The sequence below is a fragment of the Pristiophorus japonicus genome, chromosome 7 (assembly GCF_044704955.1).
Source record: "Pristiophorus japonicus isolate sPriJap1 chromosome 7, sPriJap1.hap1, whole genome shotgun sequence".
Classification (NCBI taxonomy): domain Eukaryota; kingdom Metazoa; phylum Chordata; class Chondrichthyes; family Pristiophoridae; genus Pristiophorus; species Pristiophorus japonicus.
Window position 1 is genome coordinate 24,875,855 of NC_091983.1, and position 22,893 is coordinate 24,898,747.

Genomic DNA, 22,893 nt, shown 5'->3' on the forward strand with positions numbered 1-22,893 from the left:
CCTGATTTTCATCGCTTCACCATTGGCAGCCGTTCCTTCAGCAGCCGAGGCCCTAAGCTCTGTAATTCCCTCCCTAAACCCCTCTGCCTCTCTATCTCTCTAATCCTTTGAGATGCATTTAAAACCTACCTCATTGTCCAAGCTTTAGGTCACCTGCCCTAATATCTCCTCCTTTGCCTCAGTATCAAATAATAACACTCCTGTGAAGAAGCCTTAGGACGTTTTACTATGTTGAAGGCACTATATAAATGAAAGTTGTTGTTGTGAGACCTTCATGTTAAAATACATTCATATATTAGTAGAATAATTAGAGAGGCTCATTGAGTCTTGGAGCCAGAGATCTACACTTGCTTCCCGACTAAACATATTGCTCCCAAAAATCCATGTTGGTGTGATCTCAGCGTCCATCGTGGAACACTGTCTCTGACCCGGCTGAAGATCATTGGATCAAGGGGCAGAGTCTGCAGGAGCAAGCCTTGTGCAGTACGGGGGAACATCTGGAGATCATTTAATGTTGGCGCAAGATGTTTGGCCTGTGATGAGCTCTCTCATTGTTTCTGTCCTTCTCTTCTGAAGGTGCTGACTCAGGCCAGGACAAAATTCCATGGGTAGGGGAGTGGGATTCATTGGATAGCTCCACCAAATAGCCATTGCAGGCACGGTGGTCTGAATGGCTTCCTTCTATGCTGTATCATTCTGTGGGTTCAGGTTTTAACTGCTGCCCGTACTGACAATAAATGGCCATTCTTCATGTATGAGCCTAGACCATAGAGTCCTAAACTATTTGGCAGAGGCCATTACGGACGATTCTAAGGCCCAAATAACTGAGGGCCAATGAGGCCCTGGCTCAGATCAACTGACGCGGTACAGACTGGGGTTTAAGGTGGGACAATTCTGGCCTCCATGGTCACTTCCAGATTAGGCAGTCCCTTCACCAACAGAACCATGGCGAGCGTGTTAAAAGGAAACATGACCAGCAATGTGTGTGTGTGTCCTTGTGTGTGTATCCCTTAATACCCTTGCCAAACAATATGATCTGCATCGTGTGTGGTCAGAATTTTAAGAAAGCACCTTTATTAAGTTGCGTGGCTTGTGTAAAGCAAATGTCTGGGAAGATAGCAGATCTTTCAAAAGGGAACTGGACGTGTTCCTGCACGTGGAAGACATCTTGCGTTATAGATGGTAGGTGGGTGAACTGAAGCTAGTGAAAGCAGGCCCCGTGATTTTCCGAAGCTTGCTTGATGGCTTTTAGGTGTTGGGAGAGAAATTTCCCAGAGTTGTTCCTAAGTTGACGACATTTCTTTCTCTGCTTTTTGTTTTGCTGCCCCATAAAATTGGGTCTGGAGGGGTGTGGGGGGGGGGGGAGGAAGTGGGGTTGATGGTGCGTGTAGGCTGCACCATGTCAGGATGGCACAGCTTTGATGGGCCAGCTGGTATTTTCCTGCCCTTTCAAGGATAGTCACCGGCTAATCCAGTCAGCAATTTAGCAGAATCTTCTTTCCGGGGGAGTGGTGAGAATCTAGGTCTCGCTACCACAAGGGGTCGTTAACGCGAATAACGTAGATGCATTTAAGGGAAAACTAGATAAACACATGAGGGAGAAAGTAATCGAAGGATATGGGGAAGGGTGGGAGGAGGCTCGCGTGGAGCATAAACACAGACGTAGACCTGTTGGACCGAATGGCCTGTTTCTGTACTGTATAGTCTCTGTAAAATAAGTCTCAAAGCAATCATTCTCGGTTCCATATGGTAACATCATAAAGCTAACATGTCTTTTAGACGATAGATACAAATATGCGGCTCAGAAGAGCCGAGGGTCCAGGGACAGCACATGCCAGCCCACACTGCGATATGTGTGCGCGCTGGGTCCGTGCAGCAGAGCAGGTCTCCAGTCATCCTGGTTAACCCTTGCCACTGGATAAAGGCCGAGCTCTGTCAAGCCCGTGTGGTGGCTGATGTGCAACGGTCACCACACGTTAAAAAAATTCACGTACAGGCATCTTCCACCCCTTCAATTGGAGTTCAGGACTGGAACATCGGGTCCTTCATCGAAACACCTGTGAACTCGTGGAAGCAAGTCATCCTCGTTCGAGGATGATGATATATAACTGAAGAGAGCTAGATGTCACGTTGCATGTATACGACATATGTGACCAATATTAGTTTCCTTACCAATGAAGACACTAATTAGATACTTTCAATAAATAACAGCACAGCTGAGATGTGAAGCTCACGAAATATATTGATGAGATTGAAAATAAATTTGTATTTCCAGCAAACTATTTTGGACTAGGACAAGCAAGTAGGAATATGGGAAAATGGGAATTACTAAACGAAGGAAGTGCTCTCCCTGGGCCCTGCAAGGGTACTTGGGGCCTCCCTTGCCCTGGATTCGCATTCCATGCCCATCCACCAACCATAGTCATTCCCAGTCCCCTCCTTTCTGTGTGTAAACTGGCTGCCACGTTTCCAACATTACAACAGTGACTACAGTAATTCATTGGCTGTAAAGCGTGGGAAAGGAGGGGGTTGGGAACGATTGCAGTGGGTAGGTGGGTGTGAGCCCAGGGCAGGGGAAGCTCCAAATACCCTTGCAGGGCCCAGGGAGAGCAGTTACTTTGTTTAGCAATTCCCATTTTCCTATGTTCCTTCTTGCTTGTTCTACTCCAAAATAGTTAGGAATTTCCCAACTCGGGTCAGATTTCCCACAATCTCATGCCGTAGGATTTGGTCGGCGTTGATAATTATCCTTGAGGTGTTGCAGAGCCTTAGAAGCCCAGCACACCTGTACGCAGTAGACATCAATGAAGGTGCTTAGAAAGAAAATCATATATTTATATCGCGTCTTTCATGACCTCATGATGTCCCAAAGTGCTTTACAGCCAATGGAGTACTTTTGAAGTGTGATCACTGTTGTAATATTGGAAATGTAGCAGCCAGTTTTGTACACAGCAAGAGCCCGCAAACGGCAATGAGGTAATGGCCAGATCATCTGTTTTGAGGTGTTGGGTGAGGGATAAAATTGGCTAGGACACCAAGGAGAACTCCCCTGTCCTTCTTCGAGTCATCCTTGTAAACGATAGTTACCCACGAAATTCCAGATTATGATAAAGATTGAGCTGCAGAATAACTTCTTGGATTGCTGAGTTCCTGGCTGTACAGAAGCAGTAAATATTATCCAAAGGCACTTTGTGCAGTTTCTACGCTTCCCCACCTGACAGGCTATGGGCAAGTACGTTGTTGAAGGGCTGCCTCTGTCTTTTAATGCCAATTTACTGGGTAGTTTTGAACACACTTACAGCAAAGTCAAAAGTAGGGCTGTGCCCTCCAGAAATGATTTGGAATCTATCCCCTGGCTGCGCTACTGGGGATTTTAAAATGACAGCCGCAGAGAAATCTGGCAAAAAACACTCCACATAGTTGAAGACAAATCCCAGAATCCTGCCACTTGGACAAGCCCTTCACCTTGTTGAGAGGAAAAAAGAGGTGCTTAGTGCGGGACATTTATTGTCATTTTTATGCTGCCTGTTATCTCTGAGTTCGGTACTGCCTGCATTGCACAATATTCATCATCCAGAAAAAATTGGATGAAAAATCTTCTCTGGAAAGCTGGAAATAGTCCAGAACTGTCATCTGTCATCGGTGGCTCAGTGGGTAGTGTTCTCACCTCTGAATCTTGAAGGTTGTGGGTTCATGCCCCACTCCAGAAACTTGAGCACAATAATCTAGGCTGACACTCCACTGCAGCACTGAGGGAGTGTTGCATTGTTGTGAGTTTTGAATGAGATGTTAAACCGAGGCCTCATCTGCCCTCTCAGGTGGACGTAAAAGATCCCACGTCACTAGTTCGAAGAAGAGCAGGGGAGCTTTGTCCTGGTCAATATTTCTCCCTCAACCAACATTACTAAAACAGATTATCCGATCTTTATCACATTCGTGTTTGTGGGACCTTGTGAGGCACAAATTGGATGTAGTATTTCCTACATTACAACAGTGACTACACTTCAAACACATTCAGAAGTTCATGTAAATAGTGGCGCACTAGTCTAGCGGCACAGTGCGTTAGGACACCAACGGGTGGCGCCATGGAGCGCAGATTCCACCCAGCCAACTCCACTGAATTCCATATCTCGATTATGCTGCTATGGGAAGCAGTCAAGTAGAGGGAAAACAATTTCAGAGGGTGAATCATCTCCAACCCGTTGTCCTTTATATCCAGGTGTATTGCCATCGATCAGCTTGGAATAGGATGCCTGCCTTAAATTTAAAATTCTCATCCACGTGTTCCAATCCCTCCATGGCGTCACCCCTTCTCGATCTCTGTAACCTCCTCCAGCCCCACAACCTTCCGAGATTTCTGCGCTCCTCCAATTCTGCCCTCTTGAGCAGCCCTGATTTTTCCTTCGCTCCACCGTTGGTGGCCGTGCCTTCAGTTACCGAGGACCAAAGCTCTGGAATTTCCTCCCTAAACCTCTCCGCCTCTCTTTCCTCCTTTAAGATGCTCCTTAAAACCTACCTCTTTGACCAGGCGTTTTGGTCACCTGTCCTAATATCTCCTTTTGTGGCTCGGTGCCACATTTTCTCTGCTAATGGTCCTGTGAAATGTGAAGTAGAGATTTGATTTGAATTTATTCTAGACTTGGTGAGCTACCACCCATCATGGTTATGGGCACTGACTGAGCAGACTGGTTCAAAGAGCAAGCAGATCACTTAGTAGTTGCGAATATCTTGGGATGCTTTCCTATGCTTTAAACATGCTATATAAATGCACTTTGCTGTTACGTATGACCTAAGTAGACCAGAATAAGCAGAGAGAGAAAATAAATTAGGATCTTTAAAAAAAGGACAAAGCAGCGCATCCCCTTACCATAAATTTAGGAAAATTAGTCAAATTTTGCATCCTGAGATATTGCAACAAGGCTGTTATCATTCAGTGATGTTGATTCTAATTCAATCTCTGACTCTGACACGAACTTTAGGATGCAGTGCCAAATGACATTGGGACTAAAAGGTTAAATGGTGAGACTTGGTTTGTTTTCCCTTGAGTATAGAAAATGAAGGCGTGATCTAATTGATGTGTTTAACATGATTAAAGGTTTTGATAGGATAGATGGAGAGAAACTACTTCCTCAGGTGAGGGAGTCCACAAGGGGGCACAATCTTAAAATTAGAGCTAGGCTGTTCAAGGGTGATGTCAGGAAGCACTTCTTCACACAAAGGGTAGTGGAAATCGAGAACTCTCTCCCCCAAAAAGCTATTGAGACTGGGGTAGTTTGAAAATGTCAAAACTGGGATTGAAAGATGTTCATTCGGAAAGGCTATTAATGGCTATGGAGTCAAGGAGTTAAGATCAGCCACGATTTCATTGAATGGCGGAACAGGTTCGTGGGGCTGAATACCCTACTCCTGAATCTATGGGGCCGAATTTGGTCAAGGCATCCGCCTGCTCAAGTGCCGCCCAAAGTGCCGTCGATGGCCGCCGAGGTACCTGACGGTATTTTGGGCAGGACATTCATAAAGAAGGTCCCTCGAAGGTCGGCGGGCGGCAAATGAGGGACTTATGCAGCCAATCTGGGCGGTGGCGGGAGGTCGCATTCTCGGTGGCAGAGGATGGAGTCGGGCGCATGGAGGGTTGAAGACCTAAAAATAAAAATCATTAACAAAAAATTTAAAAAACTATCGAAGACCTTCGGGGGACCCCGTCAAGGCAAGTCACTGTGGAAAAAAAGCAAATAAAAAATGTTCACTCACCTTTCCTGCACGAGCTTCCTACTTACCGTCGGGGACAGGCCAGCCTCCAGCCAGCGGTCCACCCCCATTCTGCCGCCGACTCCTGCCGACTCCCACCCGCACCAATCTGGCATCTCGGCGGGCGGGAATCTACTTACGCCACTCGGCCGTCTGCTGACGCCGGCAGGCGCTTCCCGGCGGCTCTCCCCTCCCGCCCGCTCCAGGCCACGTCGAAAGTGGCACTGGGCGGTTCCAGCAGAGGAATGTCGGCGGCAATGGGCGGTAAATTGATCAATTTATATTCCTATGCGACTAGACGTTAGGAAGTACTTCTTGTCTGAACTATAATTGTGTTACTGACTTGGGTTAACTTCCCGGCAACTGTTAGCTTTAAAAGCAGGATGCAAACAAACCCTGTATCAGGGGCTGGGGTGGGGTGGGGGTTGGAGAAGGGTCCAGCATGGGCCAGTTCACTATGATATGGGTTTATGCCGTCCTTTGCGAATTTACTATTCCTAATCAAGTCAGGGAATGAAATGATGAAGCATCATAGAATCAGAGAACCATGCAGCACAGTAGGAGGACATTCGACCCATCGTGCCTGTGCCAGCTCTTTGAAAGAACTATGCAATTAGTCCCACTCCCCTGCTCTTTCCCCATAGACCTGCAATTTTTCACCCTTTAAGTATCGATCCAATTCACTTTTGAAAGTCACTATTGAGTCTGTTTCCACCACCCTTTCAGGCAGTGCATTCCAGAGTACAACGCTTTGCATCTTACCTGAGAAGGGAAGGAAGCCTTGCTATTGTGTTCCTGACTCCATGAAGAACATTAATTAAGAACGCTGCAGACAAACATTTTATACGGGCATAAATATTCAAATTGAGCTTTGAGTTGTTGCCCTTCTCTCTGAGGGATGAGTACATTTTGTTCCAGCCTGGCTTATTCAAGCATTTGCATTCTTTTCCATTTAGTAACCAGGTGCAAGGATATATTTGCATTGGAGGCTGTTCAGAGAAGGTTCACTAGGTTGATTCCGCAGATGAGGGTGTTGACTTATAGGTTAAGTAGATTGGGCCTATACACATTGGAGTTCAGAAGAATGAGAGGTGATCTTTTTGAAACATATAAGATAATGAGGGGGCTCGACAAGATGGATGCAGAGAGGACGTTTCCCCTCATAGGGGAATCTAGAACTAGGGGGCATAGTATTAGAATAAGGGGCCGCCATTCAAAACTGAGATGAGGAATGTCTTCTCTCAGAGGGTTGTAAATCTGTGGAATTCTCTGCCCCAGAGAGCGGTGGAGGCTGGGTCACTGAATATATTTAAGGCGGAGATAGACAGATTTTTGAACGATAAGAGAGTGAAGGGTTATGGGGAGTGGGCAGGAAAGTGGAGCTGAGTCCATGATCATGATCTTATTACATGGCGGAGCAGGCTCGAGGGGTCAAGTGGCCTACTTCTGCTCCTATTTCTTATGTTCTTATGTTCTTACTGATAGGAAGCGAGTGATGAAGCAGACGAAATCGATGGCAGTGAGATATCCACCACTGGGCGGAAAAGGGGTGTCCGAGTCAGCGGAAAATTCATGCCGCCCCTGGACTGGGAGAGAGTCGAGAGGAAACACCCATCGAGCACGACAGGCCATTCCTACCTTCATATACCAGATCTGTCAATAGTCACAGGGGAGCCCCTTCAAAAACCAGCCCAAGCCCAAGATGCTCATTCTGTGGACGTAAAGAGCGATCGACGGGGAAAATCCAGTCAAAGGGAAGAAGAGCAGTCCGGGGAGGAATGGGAAACAGGCAATGGGAATGATGAGGAAAAGAACAAAGGCGTATTTGTTTCAAAGGGTGGGATTTCAAAAGACACAATGGAAGAATTGAAAGCCCTTCTAAAGGAGAGTCCTTTAATTACCAGCCGGCAGAAAGTGAGCAATAAACCCAGGTCCTCTCCCTCCTATTTGAAGGCGCAGAGTCCTGAAGAGAAACCCAAAGAGGGAGCTAGTAAAACCTCCACCCCCTCAAAATCCTATTCCAGCCTCCCTGAACAGCAGACGGCACAGAGAGCAAAAGAGACATCTGCGAGAGATGAGCAAATAAAGCCTGCAGCGGCTACTTCGGATGCCCCAAAACCACAGAGTGGCAACGTCAAACCAATGAGCTTGAAGACACCAACATTACATTCTCGCACTGACAGTGGGCAAGGATCAAAGCATGATGCAGTTTGGACTTCAAATGTGGCTGGTTAGTAATTTACCTCACTGTTAATCCAATCGCCGAATGCAAATACAATGCAAAACAGTCAATTAAACTTAGAGGGCAAGAATTTTCATGGGAATCTCCCGATCTCAACAACTATTTATATCGTGCATTTATATAGCATCTTTAACATCGTAAAATGTGCCACAGCAGCGTTCTGAAACAAAGTCTAACACCGAGCCACATAAGCGATATTAGGACAGGAAACCAAAAGCTTGGTCAAAGAGGTAGGTTTTAAGGAGAAACTTAAAGGAGTAGAGAGAGGTAGCGAGGCGGAGAGGTTTAGGAAGAGAGCCCCAGAGCTTAGGGCCTAGACAATTGAAGGCATGGCCACCAATGGTGGGGTGAAGGAAATATCGGGGATGCACAGGAGGCCAGAATTAGAGGAGCACAGAGATCTTGGAGGGTTATAGGGCTGGAGGAGGGTGCAGAGATAGGGAGGGATTTATCCTGGCACACCTTCGGCGGAGACCCTGGCGGAATGGAGTTAAAAACCATTTGCCCCATTTCAACACTTACATGAGATGGTAAAGATGGGAGGAAAAGTGATGTGTGAGGACATAGACAGGCTAAGTGAGTGGGCAAAAATTTGGCAGATGGAGTATAATGTTAGAAAGTGTGACGTCATGCACTTTGTCAGAAAAAAAAAATCAAAGAGCAAGTTATTATTTAAATAGAGAAAGATTGCAAAGTTTTGCAGTACAGCGTGACCTGGGGGTACTTGTGCATGAAACACAATAGTATGCAGGTACAGCAAGTGATCAGGAAGGCCAATGGTATCTTGGCCTTTATTGCAAAGGGGATGGAGTATAAAAGCAGGGAAGTCTTGCAGCTATATAAAGTATTGGTGAGGCCACACCTGGAATACTGCGTGCAGTTTCGGTTTCCATATTTACGAAAGGATATACTTGCTTTGGAGGCAGTTCAGACAAGGTTCACTAGGTTGATTCCGGGGATGAGGGGGTTGACTTATGAGGAAAGGTTGAGTAGGTTGGGCCTCTACTCATTGGAATTCAGAAGCATGCGAGGCAATCTTATCGAAATGTATAAGATTATGAGAGGGCTTGACAAGGTGGATGCAAAGAGGATGTTTCCATTGATGGGGGAGACTAGAACTAGAGGCACGATCTTAGAATAAGGGGCCGCCCATTTAAAACAGAGATGAGGAGGAATTTCTTCTCTCAGAGGGTTGTAAATCTGCGGAATTCGCTGCCTCAGAGAGCTGTGGAAGCTGGGACATTGAATAAATTTAAGTCAGAAATAGACAGTTTCTTAAATGATAAGGGTATAACGGGTTATGGGCAGCGGGCGGGGAAGTGGAGCTGAGTCCATGATCAGATCAGCCATGATCGTATTGAATGGCGGAGCAGGATCGAGGGACCATATGGCCTACTCCTGTTCCTAGTTCTTATGTAATTTGTCTTAAGCACAATTATCCAATCTGAGTCTCAAAAAATGGACATGAAGCCGGGCTAATTATCGTCTTTCAAAAGAGATGGAATGAGGAAGCGATCTCTCTGAATCATTGAAATTCATTCCCTGTGCAATCTGAGCCTTGCTCAGAGAAAGAGAGTGAGTATAATAGAGGGTGGTATATTGGCTCCACAGCTCTTAAAGGTCCTCTGCTTAATATTAAAGGGATGTGGTCACATAAAAGGCTAAACAAAAAATGTTTGTTCTCTTCTCTTGGCTCAAAGGCTGTTTGGGGGTGGGAGAGAATTGGTAAGCAAGCTCGAAAGGACAGGCAACAGATTTGGAAGCACAAAAATAGGCCAATGGCATAGGAATATAGGAGTAGGCCATTCAGCCCCTCAAGCCTGTTCCGCCATTCAATTAGATCATGGCTGATCTGTATCTTAATTCCATCTACCCTCCTTAGTTCCGTAACCCTTAATACCCTTGCCGAACAAAATTCTATCAATCTCAGTTTTGAAATTCTACATTGGCACAGCCACACCTCCCCCCCCCCGCCCACCGTCCCGGCCTCAACAGCATTATTTTGGGGGAGAGAGTTCCAGATTTCCTCTACCCTTTGTTTTAAGAAGTACTTCCTGACATCATTCCTGAACGGCCTAGCTCTAATTTTAAGGTTATGGCCCTTTGCTATGGATTCCCCCACCAGATGAAATAGTTTCTTTTTGTCTGTCCTGTCAGTTCCTTTAATCGTGGTAAACATTTCAATTAGATTACCCTTAATCTTCTATACTCAAGGGAAAACAAGCCCAGTCTATGCAGAATGTCGCTGTTTCCCACTCCCAGCTTGATGGCTGGTGACGTTGCCATGACTTGCTCATTTGGCAGTTCCCCAGAGGCCCAGAAGGTTGTGGGTTCACATCACACTCCATTGAGCACAGAATCTAGACTGACACTCCAGTGCAGTACTGAGGTAGTGCTGCACGGCCGATGGTGCCATCTTTCGGATGAGATGTTAAACCGAGGCCCCGTCTGCCCTCTCAGGTGGACGTAAAAGATCCCACGGCATTGTTTTGAAAAAGAGCAGGGGAGATCTGCCTGTGACCTGACCAATATTTATCTCTCAATCAACATCCCCAAAAAAGATTAGCTGGCCATTGCCAGATTGCAGTTTGTGGGATCTTGCTGTGCACAAATTGGCTGCTGCGTTTCCTACAATACAGCAGTGACTACACTCCAAAAGTACTTCATTGGTTGTAAAGCATTTTGGGATGTCTTGAGGCTGTGAAAGGTGCTATATAAATGTAAGGAGGCTTGTGTGGAGAATAACCACCGGCAGAGATCTGTTGGGCCAACTGGCCTGTTTCTGTGCTGCAGACTCTATGTAATTCCATGTTCTGTAATAATCTCTTCTTACAGATAACATGAGAGAATTAACTATGAACTGTTCAACTACCCCACAAACAAGCACTACTATTGAGCAAGTGAAGCAACAGATCGCAAGAGAAGACATACGGTTTATCCGTTTTGAAGCAAGTGACTTTCATGGGATTTCAAGATCGAAAACTGTGCCGTCCCGTTTTTTTCAGGTATGATAGGTGATTTGCTGCTAAGTGGACAAGATAATGTACTGATTCAAGGAAGCCGCTTGAAATTTCCTGGAGTGGGACTCAAATCGGTCCCACATCTATACCGATGGGCAATAACCGGAAACATATGAGTTAATTCTGTTTCACTGGGAAAAGTCTGTTCCATCCACCCCCCTGACCCACCCCCACAGCCAATCCAGATGGAGAGGCTGGCTAGCTGCGGGCAGGTAGGTCTGTAGCACTAGGCCGCAGAGAGGAGGGAGAAAGGAATCGAGTGGGGGCTGGGGGCTGATTACTGGGGGGTGGGCGGCAGAGCACCGAGGAGAGGAGTCTGTAAAATGATCGGAGGGCCAGAGGAGCAGGGGGGACTGGAGAATGATTGGATGGCTGGAGGAGCGGGGGTGGGGGGGGGGCGGTGTGGGGGAGGACATGGAGATTGATCAGAGGGCCGGGGGAGCCGGGCGGGTTCTGGAGAATGATCGAGGGGCGGAGGAGTGGCGTGGGGTGCAAATGACAGCGGAGGGCCGGTGGAGCAGGGGTCCAGAGGCAGATGGTAAGGAGGGCCAGAGGATCTGGGGGGTGGGGGGTGTGGTTGGGGTACTGGAGAATGATCGGGAGGCGGAGCAACTGGGATGGGGGGGGGGGTGGGAGACGACATGGAGGGCCGGAGGAGTGGAGGGTTGTGAGGCAGATGACATGGAGGGCCGTAAGAGCATGGCAGGGGAAGGCAGACAACATGGGGAGGCAGAAGAGGAGGGCAGGGAGGCAGGCAACATTGGGCGGGCTGGAGGAGCAGAGGGGTACAGATGCAAAGGACTGGAGGAGCTGGGGAGGAGGCAGACAACCTTGGGTGGGTGCCAGAGGAATGGGAGGTGGGAGGCAAATGACATCAGGGAGCCCGGAGGTAGGAGGGCAGACAACATCTGGGCGAGGGGCAGAGCAGAGGAGCAGGGTGGAGCGGCAGATGACATCGGGGAACTGGACGAGAATGGGGGGGGATGGGGTGGGGACACCCCATGGGGGGCAATCAGAGGCCTCGTGGCGGGGGGGAGGTCCCCGATCGCGAGGCTTGGTTAGGCAGGTACGCTGGATCCAGGAGGTATGTGTAAAGGTGCCTTCCATTAGCTGGCGGGTTTCATGAGCCTGGAAAACCCAACCAGCTAAAGTTAAGTTTAAAATGGAGGTTAAATCTGAGGCAATATAATGTTTAAATGGATGACCCGCCTCCTGGGAGAGGGTTTGGCTGCCTGCCCCCTGTCAAGCCTCCGTTAAAACCGGAAGTGGGTGGGTTGGAGTCGGGTTTCGGGTTTCTAACACATCCACTTCCCACCCGACAAAACTCCACCCGTTATTTTGGGTTAAAATTCCCCCCTTAGTGGTGAATATCTATCTTGAATTATTTGTTTACTTGTGAGAAGTTTTGTGCTTAACACACTATAGGATGTTAGCACTGAGGGATTTCAGCATGACGTATTTCCAGTTCAGGTATAGCAGAGTAAATAGGAACTGCTGGACGAAAAAATCCCAAGTTCCATTGAGTTCGCCTTCAACTATTTTGGTAGTTGCTGAGTACAACCATAATGGAGTTGTTGACTAATCACAGCAATCAATCGCTATCAATTAGTGCACAACAGACCCAGACACGAGGCGAGGAAAACCCCAGTGGTGATGAGTTTCAGGAAAATAAGATCCAAAGTCACCTATTTATTGCCAAGCTTGCTACACTGACCACATTGTACTTAGAATAACAGAATCATAGAATGGTAACAGGACGGAGGAAGGCCACTTGGCTCGTGCCATAGCTGCATTTATGTTGAGAAAACTTTGCATTTCTATAGCGCCTTTCAACACTTCAGCGCGTCCCAAAGAACTTTACAACCAATGAAGAACTTTTGAACTGTAGTCATTGTTGTAACGTAGGAAGTGCGGCAGCCAATCTGCATGCAGCAAGGTCTCACACACAGCAATGTGATAATGACCAGCTGAAATTCGATGCTGTTAAGTGTGTTTTTCTATAAAAAATGGCGGCCGCCTCGCTTCTGGCATGGGACGCACGCCCGACAATTTGGTAAGGGACATAATGCTGTCGTTGACAGCGTTGGCCTCTCAAATTCAAGTAAGTAGATCGTGACATCAATCGGTGTGCAACACCTGATTTGTCCCTCGACTACTACTTTCGACGTTCTCACTCTCCACTACGCTGTGTCCTGAATATGTACAGAAACAGCCCTGCAGAGACACTGTCAGTGCTTCTTAAATTACACATACAACTTTCCGGTAAGTTTGGATTTTAGCTTTTGGACTGTTTTAAAAAAATATTTTATTGAAGTCGTGGCATGGTGCAATAGATTTAAAATGTTGCTAAAGCATGCAGGGGATGCTGCTGGATTCTTGCAAGGTTTCGGATGATAAAGGAAGGCCTCTGAGAAGACAGAAAAGGCTGGAAATACTCAACAGATTAGGCAGCATCCATGGAGAGAGAAACAGAGTTAACGTTTCAGGTCAAGATGCTGCCTGACCTGCTGAGTATTTCCAGCATTTTTTGCTTTTATTTCAGATTTCCAGCACCCGCGGTATTTTGTCTTTGAGAAGATCAGTTACTCACAGTCTTGGGGAACTTGGAGATGACAAAGAAGCAGTAAAGGGGACAAGCTTCTCACAGAGGGTAGAGCATGAAGGAGAAGAGGAAGAAGCAGAAAAGGAGGAAGTGGAAGGAAGGATGCAACCCAGACAGCCCCTTTCTGGCTGGGATATCCGGGATGGAATCATCCACCCGCAGCACCAGCGACCACGACCCCAATTCCCCTTTCAACATTTGTCCCACACCTTACCTTCCCCCTGTTACTGACCATCACAGCATCAGCTTGGCCACAATGTGAAATAAAAGCCACCACAAAGCAAACTTTCCAACTTTATCCTCGAAGAGCTGGTGGCTGGGAGTGTCAAATGGAATGGCGGTGTTTGTTCTCCTTCTTCCCCCTCTTCTTCTCCTTCTTCCCCCTTTTCTCGTTCTTCTTCCCCTCCTCTTCTCCTTCTTCATCTTCTTCTTCTCCCTCTTACCCTTTTCCTTTTTCTTCTTCTTCTTGTTGTGCGAGACCCCTTGTGGAAGAGTGACCATAACATGGTAGAATTCTTTATTAGGATGGAGAGTGACACAGTTAATTCAGAAACTAGGGTCCTGAACTTAAGGAAAGGTAACTTCGATGGTATGAGACATGAATTGGCTAGAGTAGACTGGCAAATGATACTTAAAGGGTTAACGGTGGATAGGCAATGGCAAACATTTATAGATCACATGGATGAACTTGAGCAATTGTACATCCCTATTTGGAGTAAAAATAAAATGGGGAAGGTGGCTCAACCGTGGCTAACAAGAGAAATTAGGGATAGTGTTAAATTCAGGAAGAGGCATATAAATTGGCCAGAAAAAGCAACAAACCTGAGGACTGGGAGAAATTTAGAATTCAGCAGAGGAGGACAAAGGGTTTAATTAAGAGGGGGAAAATAGAGTACGAGAAGAAGCTTGCCGGAACATAAAAACTGACTGCAAAAGCTTCTATAGATATGTGAAGAGAAAAAGATTAGTGAAGACAAACGTAGGTCTCTTGCAGTCAGATTCAGGTGAATTTATAATGGGGAACAAAGAAATGGCAGACCAATTGAACAAATACTTTGGTTCTGTCATCACAAAGGAAGACACAAATAACCTTCCGAAAGTACTAGGGGACCGAGGGTCTAGTGAGAAGGAGGAACTGACGGATATCCTTATTAGGCGGGAAATTGTGTTAGGGAAATTGATGAGATTGAAGTCCGATAAATCCCAGGGGCATGATAGTCTGCATCCCAGAGTACTTAAGGAAGTGTCCCTAGAAATAGTGGATGCATTGGTGATCATTTTCCAACAGTCTATCGACTCGGGATCAGTTCCTATGGACTGGAGGGTAGCTAATGTAACACCACTTTTTAAGAAAAGAGAGAGAAAATGGGTAATTATAGACCGGTTAGCCTGACATCAGTAGTGGGGAAAATGTTGGAATCAATTATTAAGGATGAAATAGCAACGCATTTGGAAAGCAGTGACAGGATCGGTCCAAGTCAGCATGGATTTATGAAGGGGAAATCATGCTTGACAAATCTTCTGGAATTTTTTGAGGATGTAACTAGTAGAGTGGACAAGGGAGAACCAGTGGATGTGGTGTATTTGGACTTTCGGAAGGCTTTTGACAAGGTCCCACACAAGAGATTGGCGTGCAAAATCAAAGCACATGGTATTAGGGGTAATATACTGACATGGATAGAGAACTGGTTGGCAGACAGGAAGCAGAGAGTCGGGATAAACGGGTCCTTTTCAGAATGGCAGGCAGTGACTAGTGGAGTGCCGCAGGGCTCAGTGCTGGGACCCCAGGTCTTTACAATATACATCAATGATTTGGATGAAGGAATTGAGTGTAATATCTCCAAGTTTGCAGATGACACTTAGCTGGGTGGCGGTGTGAGCTGTGAGGGGGACGCTAAGAGGCTGCAGGGTGACTTAGACAGGTTAGGTGAGTGGGCAAATGCATGACAGATGCGGTATAATGTGGATAAATGTGAGGTTATCAACTTTGGGGGCAAAAACGCGAAGACAGACTATTATCTGAATAGTGGCAGATTAGGAAAAGGGGAGGTGCAAGGAGACCTGGGTGGCATGGTTCAACAGTCATTGAAAGTTGGCATACAGGTGCAGCAGGCGGTGAAGAAGGCAAATGGTATGTTGGCCTTCATAGCTAGGGGTTTTGAGTATAGGAGCAGAGAGGTCTTGCTGCAGTTGTACAGGGCCTTGCTGAGGCTTCACCTGGAAAAATGTGTTCAATTTTGGTCGCCTAATCTGAGGAAGGACGTTCTTGCTATTGAGGGAGTGCAGCGAAGGTTCACCAGACTGCTTCCCGGGATGGCCGGACTGACATATGAGGAGAGACTGGGTCAACTGGGCCTTTATACATTGGAGTTTAGAAGGATGAGAGTGGATCTCATAGAAACATACAAGATTCTGAGGGACGGGACAGGTTAGATGCAGGTAGATTGTTCCCGATGTTGGGGAAGTCCAGAACCAGGGGACACAGTCTTAGGATAAGGGGTAGGCCATTTAGGACTAAGATGAGGAGAAACCTCTTCACTCAGAGAGTTGTTAACCTGTGGAATTCCCTGCCGCGGAGAGTTGTTGATGCCAGTTCATTGGATATATTCAAGAGGGAGTTAGATATGGCCCTTACGGCTAAGGGGATCAAGGGGTATGGAGAGAAAGCAGGAAAGAGGTACTGAGGGAATGATCAGCCATGATCTTATCGAATGGTGGTGCAGGCTCGAAGGGCTGAATGGCCTACTCCTGCACCTATTTTCTGTTTCTCCGTCTCCCTTTTCTTCTTCTTGTCCCTCTTCTTCTCCCTCTTCTTGGTTAACCGCTGGCTGGGCAGGCTGCATTTCTTGGGTGTCTGAATTGAAGAAGGCACAAGGTTAGAGTTGTGGTGAGGGGAGGGCAGGAAAGTGCATGCTCGTATCATGTGCAGATTGTCCATCAGAAGATATTATGGGATGAGGGGGGACGTGGGATGTGAGAAAGAGAATGATGTATGAGGATAGCAGCATCTTGTATTCTTTCATCTCCAAGGGCTCAGCCATGCCCCTGCCCAGAATGGCCAGCTCCGTCTCCTCCAAGGGGGTGAGGTGAAGCTAGCAATGGGAGGTGTGCCTCGTGTTTGGTACAGATTGTTCGTAGGTGAGTGATTGAGGTGGGGGGGGGGCGGTGTCATGCAATAAGCAGTGTGGGAGGCTTGCACTGCAGTTGGTAAGAGATGGCTTTTAAAGATGGATTCACTGACCTTGACCACTGGTCCGAGGTTATGCATTTCTTTGGGCACTGGAGCCGGGTTGTAGGATTGACACGGCTGGCAGTGAGGGTCTTGGTGATCTGGTCCCACATTATTCCTTTTGGGGGGCCTCCAGGCCCCTGTGGGTGGAGTACCTCTCTTGCAGTGTTGACCCCCTGCACAAAGCTGAAGTGCTGCGTGCGAGACCCTGGGTGCCCCTTCCCTGGCTTGTTGAGCCATTTGTGTTAGTGCTCTAAGGGCTTAAAGACTGCCATTTCTAAATGATTTTTAATTTTAGAAGGCAGTTCTCCTTTAGGGATTCAACACTGCTCTCTAAAATTACAGCCTTGCTTAAAGACAATGTTGCCTCACTCCAGGGACGCTATGGCCGCACTGCGTTTAGCCTCCTACTGATACTACTGTACCACCCGAAACAATGCGTCACACAGTAAGTTTTGTGCTCTGATCATTTAAATCAGCAGGCAGCACCAAAACATCAGTGCTCTTTTTTCAGGCAGCCATTAACCTTGACCAATGTGGTTTAGTGATGTTGGTTGAGAAATAACTGTTGGGTCGGGACACCAGGATAACTCCCCTCCTCTTTTTCAAAATAGTGCCATGGGATCTTTCACGTCCACCTGAGAGAGCTGATGAGGCCTCAATTTAATGTCTCATCTGAAAAGACAGCACCTCCAACAATGCTGCACTCCCTCAGTACTGCACTGGAGTGTCAGTCTTGACTTTGTAGTCAAGTCTCTAGCCTATGACTTGAACCCACGACTCAAAGGCAAGACTATTACCCACCGAGCCATGTCTGATCCCAGCCCTGGGCCTCTGCCACTGTTGCCTTTGCAATCCTTTGCTATGACCTGTTCGGGTCAAAGCCTTCCATTTTCTTCTTCTCCTATTTCTCAACAGCCTGATTGAGATCAGGAATTCCGCACAGAAAAAATGTACATACGTGGACCGAATTAATCACCCAGTTATTTTATTTGTCTTTTAGATGCAGACTGGGGCCATAACTATTTCTCTGGGGATACCAGGGGTGAAGTCATGAAGCACTTCTTCACTCAAAGGGTAGTGGAAATTTGGAAGTCTTATCCCCAAAAGCTGTTGAGGTGTGGGGAGTCAAGTCAAAGTACCAAAACTGAGATTTATAGATTTTTGTTAGGCAAGGGTATTAAGGGTTACGGAACCAAGGCGGGTAGATGGAGCTAAGATACAGATCAATTATGATCTCACCATCATCATAGGCAGTCCCTCGAAACGAGGATGACTTGCTTCCACACCAAAAAAGGATGAGTTCACAGGTGTTTCAATGAAGGACCGAATATTCCAGGTCCTGAACTGCATCCTGAAGGGTGGAAGAGGCCTGTGCGTGGATTTTTTTAACGTGTGGTGGCCATTGCACACCAGCCACCACACGGGAGTCATGATCTAATTGAATGGTGGAGCAGGCTCGAGGAGCTGAATGATCTACACCCGTCCCTATGTTCCTAATTAAATATTCCACAATTCACAATAGTTCTCTGCAGAGTAGGGAGGTGGGAGGGAGGAATGTAGCTTGCAGCAGGCCAGGGTTGAATGGTCGGAGAATGAGATGGATGTATTTTCTAGAGTAATGCTTTATTAGTTTCAGGGATGAGGAATTATTTGCACAAAACTGCCTCTCAGGAGATTAAAAGGTTGGGGTAAAATTTATCTGTGGAAGGTGCAGACTTATTGAGTGAAATGGCCGTTTCTTGTTCACGTATTTTTTAGGGTGTTAGGTTTAACTATCTATTTCTGTAGATCCAATTAAATTAGCTCCCAGCCCGATTTGTGATACACATTTCCACATTGCTTTAACTTTGCAGTGCGTCAAGGCAATCAACCATTTTACTGCACACTAAATTGGCAACATAAATATTCTTTTAAATTACCAACACTAAATGCTATGGAATTGCAAGGAGATTAACTCGGCCAAACTTGTGCTTCCTTCACAGGAGAAAGTGTTTCACGGTGTGCCCATGCCAAGAGGCTATCTGGAGCTAACGTTGAGCCCGCAGGAAAATGAAGTAGACCATTCCAGTTTTAACAGTGACATACTCTTAATGCCCGACATAGCAACCTTCAGAGTCCTCCCGTGGGCGGAGAAAACCGCAAGGGTCATTTGCGATTCCTGCTCAATAACAGGCAGTCCTCTTCTGACGTCCCCCAGACAAGTCGCAAAGCTTCAGCTGAACCAGCTGCGAGCATGTGGCTTTGCCTTGCGTTCGTCCTTCACCTATGAGTTTTGCCTGTACAGCTTCGCCCAGACATCGGACGCACCGGCACTTTTCCCTGCTGCCACCTTGCTGAACAACCACAACCAGTGCTTTGTGCAGGAGCTCATCGACAGCATGTACGGCGCCGGGGTCGACGTCGAGAGCTTTTCGTGCTCGAGGGGGCCTGGCCAGGTGGAGGTGTCGCTGCGGGCGGAATTCGGGATGGGCGCGGCGGACAACGCATTCGCCTTCAGGACCGGCGTCAAAGAGCTGGCGAGGAAGCACGACCACGCTGCCAGCTTCTTCGCGCCCTCGGACTTCGGCAACTCGGGGACGCTGTCGCACAGCCTGTGGGACGCGAACGGCAAGCAGAACCTCTTCTACGACGCGGCGACGGCGGCGCGCGAGCTGTCGGGCGCCGGGAACAGGTGGCAGGCCGGGCTCGCGCTGCACGCGGCCGCCCTCAGCTGCCTCGTGGCGCCCGGCACCAACTGCCGCAAGCGCTACGGCGACGGGAAGGACGGCGCGGCCGTGGACGTGAGCTGCGGCGTCAACGACAACAGCTGCGTCTTCAACAGCAAGTTCCACGGAGGCGGCGGCGCCCGCCTGGAGAACCGGCTGGGGTCGGCGGCCGCCAACCCGTACGTCGTCCTGGCCGCCACCGTGGCCGCGGGCCTGGATGGCCTCAGGCGGGGCTGGCCGTCCGACGGCGACGGCGGCCCGCTCAAACCCCGCGCCATTCCCGTGCGGCTGGAGGACGCGCTCGAAGCGCTCGAACATGACCACTGCATCCGGAGCGCGCTGGGGGAGCTCTTCACTCGGCAGTTCATTGCCGTCAAACGGTTTGAATTGAAGACACAGCCATTGGATGGCGAGGACAAATACCTAGAATACTTCATCTAGAAAATATGTTCATGCACAGTACACCGCACACAATATGCAATATATCTCCCACAATATATAACATACAATATATAATATATCATACATAAGATGCAATTATAATACACCATATACAACACACAGTATAGAGTAGATCATATACAATATTGTATACAATATGCAATATATCTCCCACAATGTATATAACATACAATAGATGTATCAGAAACAATATGTAATTATAATACATCATATACAACACAGCATACAATAGATCATATACAATATTGTATACATTGTGCAATATATCTCCCACAATATATAACATACAATATATATATCATAAACAATATGTAATTATAATACACCATGTACAACACACAGCACATAATAGATCATATACAATATTGTATACAATATGCAATATATCTCCCAAAATATATAACATACAATATATAATATATCATAAACAATATATAATTATAATACACCATATAAAACACACAGCATATAATAGATCATATATAATGTACAGCCTATCAAATACACTTTATAATGTACATTATATCAAATACAATATAGCATGTACTGTACAAGATATGTAGATACTTCCTCTTCATAACAATGTTCAAAGCTCTCCGATCAGAAAATAAGTCCTCATTCTCTGAATTGGGGCGCAGTGGGCGGGAGAGGTAACTCCTTGAGGCAGGTGTGCTTCTACCCTTTGATTTGATGTCTAGGAACCTGGGTTGGTTGGTGGCCTGATACTTGGGAAGGATATCATTTCCCTTGGAATCCTGTCCCTTCACACGGATATTTCTACAACACACGACAAAGTTGTATGATGTGACACTTTAATGGAATTTGATAGATTAAATAAACTGGGAAGGCAAGGTGTTATTTTTTTCTTTAAAACATCACATGCCCTGTATCTACTTCCAGCAGTTATTTCTTCGCAGTAACTGAAGATTGACTTTTTTTGCTTTTATATCAGGAGATATATGAGAAGTATTGGACCATATTTTCCTCTGGGCATTAAGTTTAACAAAACAATTCTCAAGAATGAACAGAGAAGCAGGACTGACTTGGAGCAGGGATGGATAGTTCATATGACAATGACTCTTGAGTCTTGCCCCCATCTTAAAACGAGATTAGCGAAACAAAAACTGTTCAGGATTGTTGGGCTCTTTATGAAAACCAATCCTGAGGCGTTTCTGTAGACTTGCATGGGAAGATGGAGGGTGGAGGGGGACATAAACAAAACTGGAGTCCTGATCTCACATTCAGATTTGGCATTGGTCATATGAAGGAAGGGTAAGCCATTCAAATACTGTATTAGCATAACACTGATACAAGTGAATTGTACAGAGGACTCTGCAACCTCATAGAATGGACAGTGCGGCCATTGTCAGTTGTCATTTGGACAGCAGGGTGTTCTGGACACACAGGGGATAGGACTGGAACGAGTCACTGAGCAAAATATTTATTCTCGGGGTGTGGGCATCACTGGCAAGGCCGGCATTTATTGCCCATCCCTAGTTGCCCTGAAAGGGTTTTGGTACAGCTGAGTGGCTTGCTGGACCACTTCAGAAAGCAGTTAAGAGACAACCATATTGGTGTGGGTCTGGAGTCACAAATAGGCCCAGAAAGGGTAAGGACGGCATGTTTCCTTCCCTAAAGCTCTTCAGTAAATGAGTTGGGTTTTATGGTTTTGTACTGATGCCAACTTTTATTTCAGGATTCTTTATTTTACACTGAATTACAATTCTCATACTGCTGTCGTGGGAGTTGAACTCAGAGTCTCTCGAATAAATGCTGGTCCAGTAATATGACCGCTGCACTACCACAATGGAATCAGCTATGCAAACATCATAGAGGACCAGTTCATGATGAAGCTTAGACTGAACGCGCAGTCTGTGATTTGAAGTAGGTAGGACAAGTTGATCAGGCTGTTAAAAGAATCTGGACACTATAAATAGAGGGTTCGGGGTAGAAATTGCTATCCGCCCGAAAGGGGGCGCGCCTACTGTTTTTAAAAAGTTTTTCTCCGCACCAGTCTGTGGGGCGGAGATACCGGAAAATTCAGCACTTTGTTTTTTTTTCTCTTCATGCTGCGGTGTTCCAGTCGAGTGTGGGGCGGAAGTGACCTCGTAGCGGGTCTATTGCCCCGATCAGTCATCAGCGTTGCGCCCAAAAGGGGGTGCCGGACTGCCTGTTGGTGGCCCGGCCAAACCCGGGGCATAATTGTTGGCCCGACCTGGCAGTCGGCCGACAAAAAAAAAATAACATGGCGGTCGCGGCAGTGCGCCCTCCCCTTTAAAGGCGGCCGAGCCGCCATCTCGCACAGAGTGCACCGACAGCAACATTTCGTGAGGGCAATTTCGCGAGGGGTTCCCGGCCAGACGGTAAGGGGTTGGCACGTGCACGCCATGTCGGAAAAACGGGCGGAGTGATCCTGGACACCACTCTGCTCCTGAGGTAAGGCAATTTCTAAAATGGCGGCCCCTCCACGGAGAGTCGGCGGCCATTCCGCACTGCCCCAGGGCCACTGCTTTCCAACGGTCAAGAGGCCTTATTGGGAGGGGCAATTTCGGCTTCCTAGAGTACATAAGCAAGGAAATTACACTAAACCTTTATAAAACTGGTTAAGTGTCAGCTGCAATATTGTGTCCAATTATGAGCACCACATTTTAAGAAGGATATCAAGACATCCTTGGAGAGGGTACAGAGATTTCCGAGAATGGTACCAGGAATGAGGGACTTCAGTTTTGTGGAAAGACTGGAGTTCTGCTGAGAGCAGAGAAGGTTAAGGGGCGATTAAATAGAGGTATTCAAAATCATGAGGGATTTTGATAAAGTAAATAAGGAGAAACTTTCCACTGTCAGGAGGACATAGATTTAAGATAATTGGCAAAAGTACCAGA

General features: G+C 47.0%; 1 protein-coding gene across 5 annotated transcripts in view; it reads left to right on the forward strand.

Moving 5' to 3' along the window:
- lgsn (lengsin, lens protein with glutamine synthetase domain) overlaps positions 1-20,276 on the forward strand; it is a 101,266-nt gene extending 80,990 nt beyond the window's left edge. For all 5 annotated transcript variants that reach the window (XM_070884334.1, XM_070884333.1, XM_070884336.1 and 2 more), the window contains 3 exons: positions 7,234-7,978; positions 10,826-10,995; positions 18,827-20,276. In XM_070884334.1, the coding sequence (XP_070740435.1) occupies positions 7,234-7,978; positions 10,826-10,995; positions 18,827-19,990 (2,079 nt within the window). In that variant the 3' untranslated portion in view covers positions 19,991-20,276. The remainder of the gene's footprint in view (positions 1-7,233; positions 7,979-10,825; positions 10,996-18,826) is intronic.
- The last annotated feature ends 2,617 nt before the right edge of the window (positions 20,277-22,893 follow it).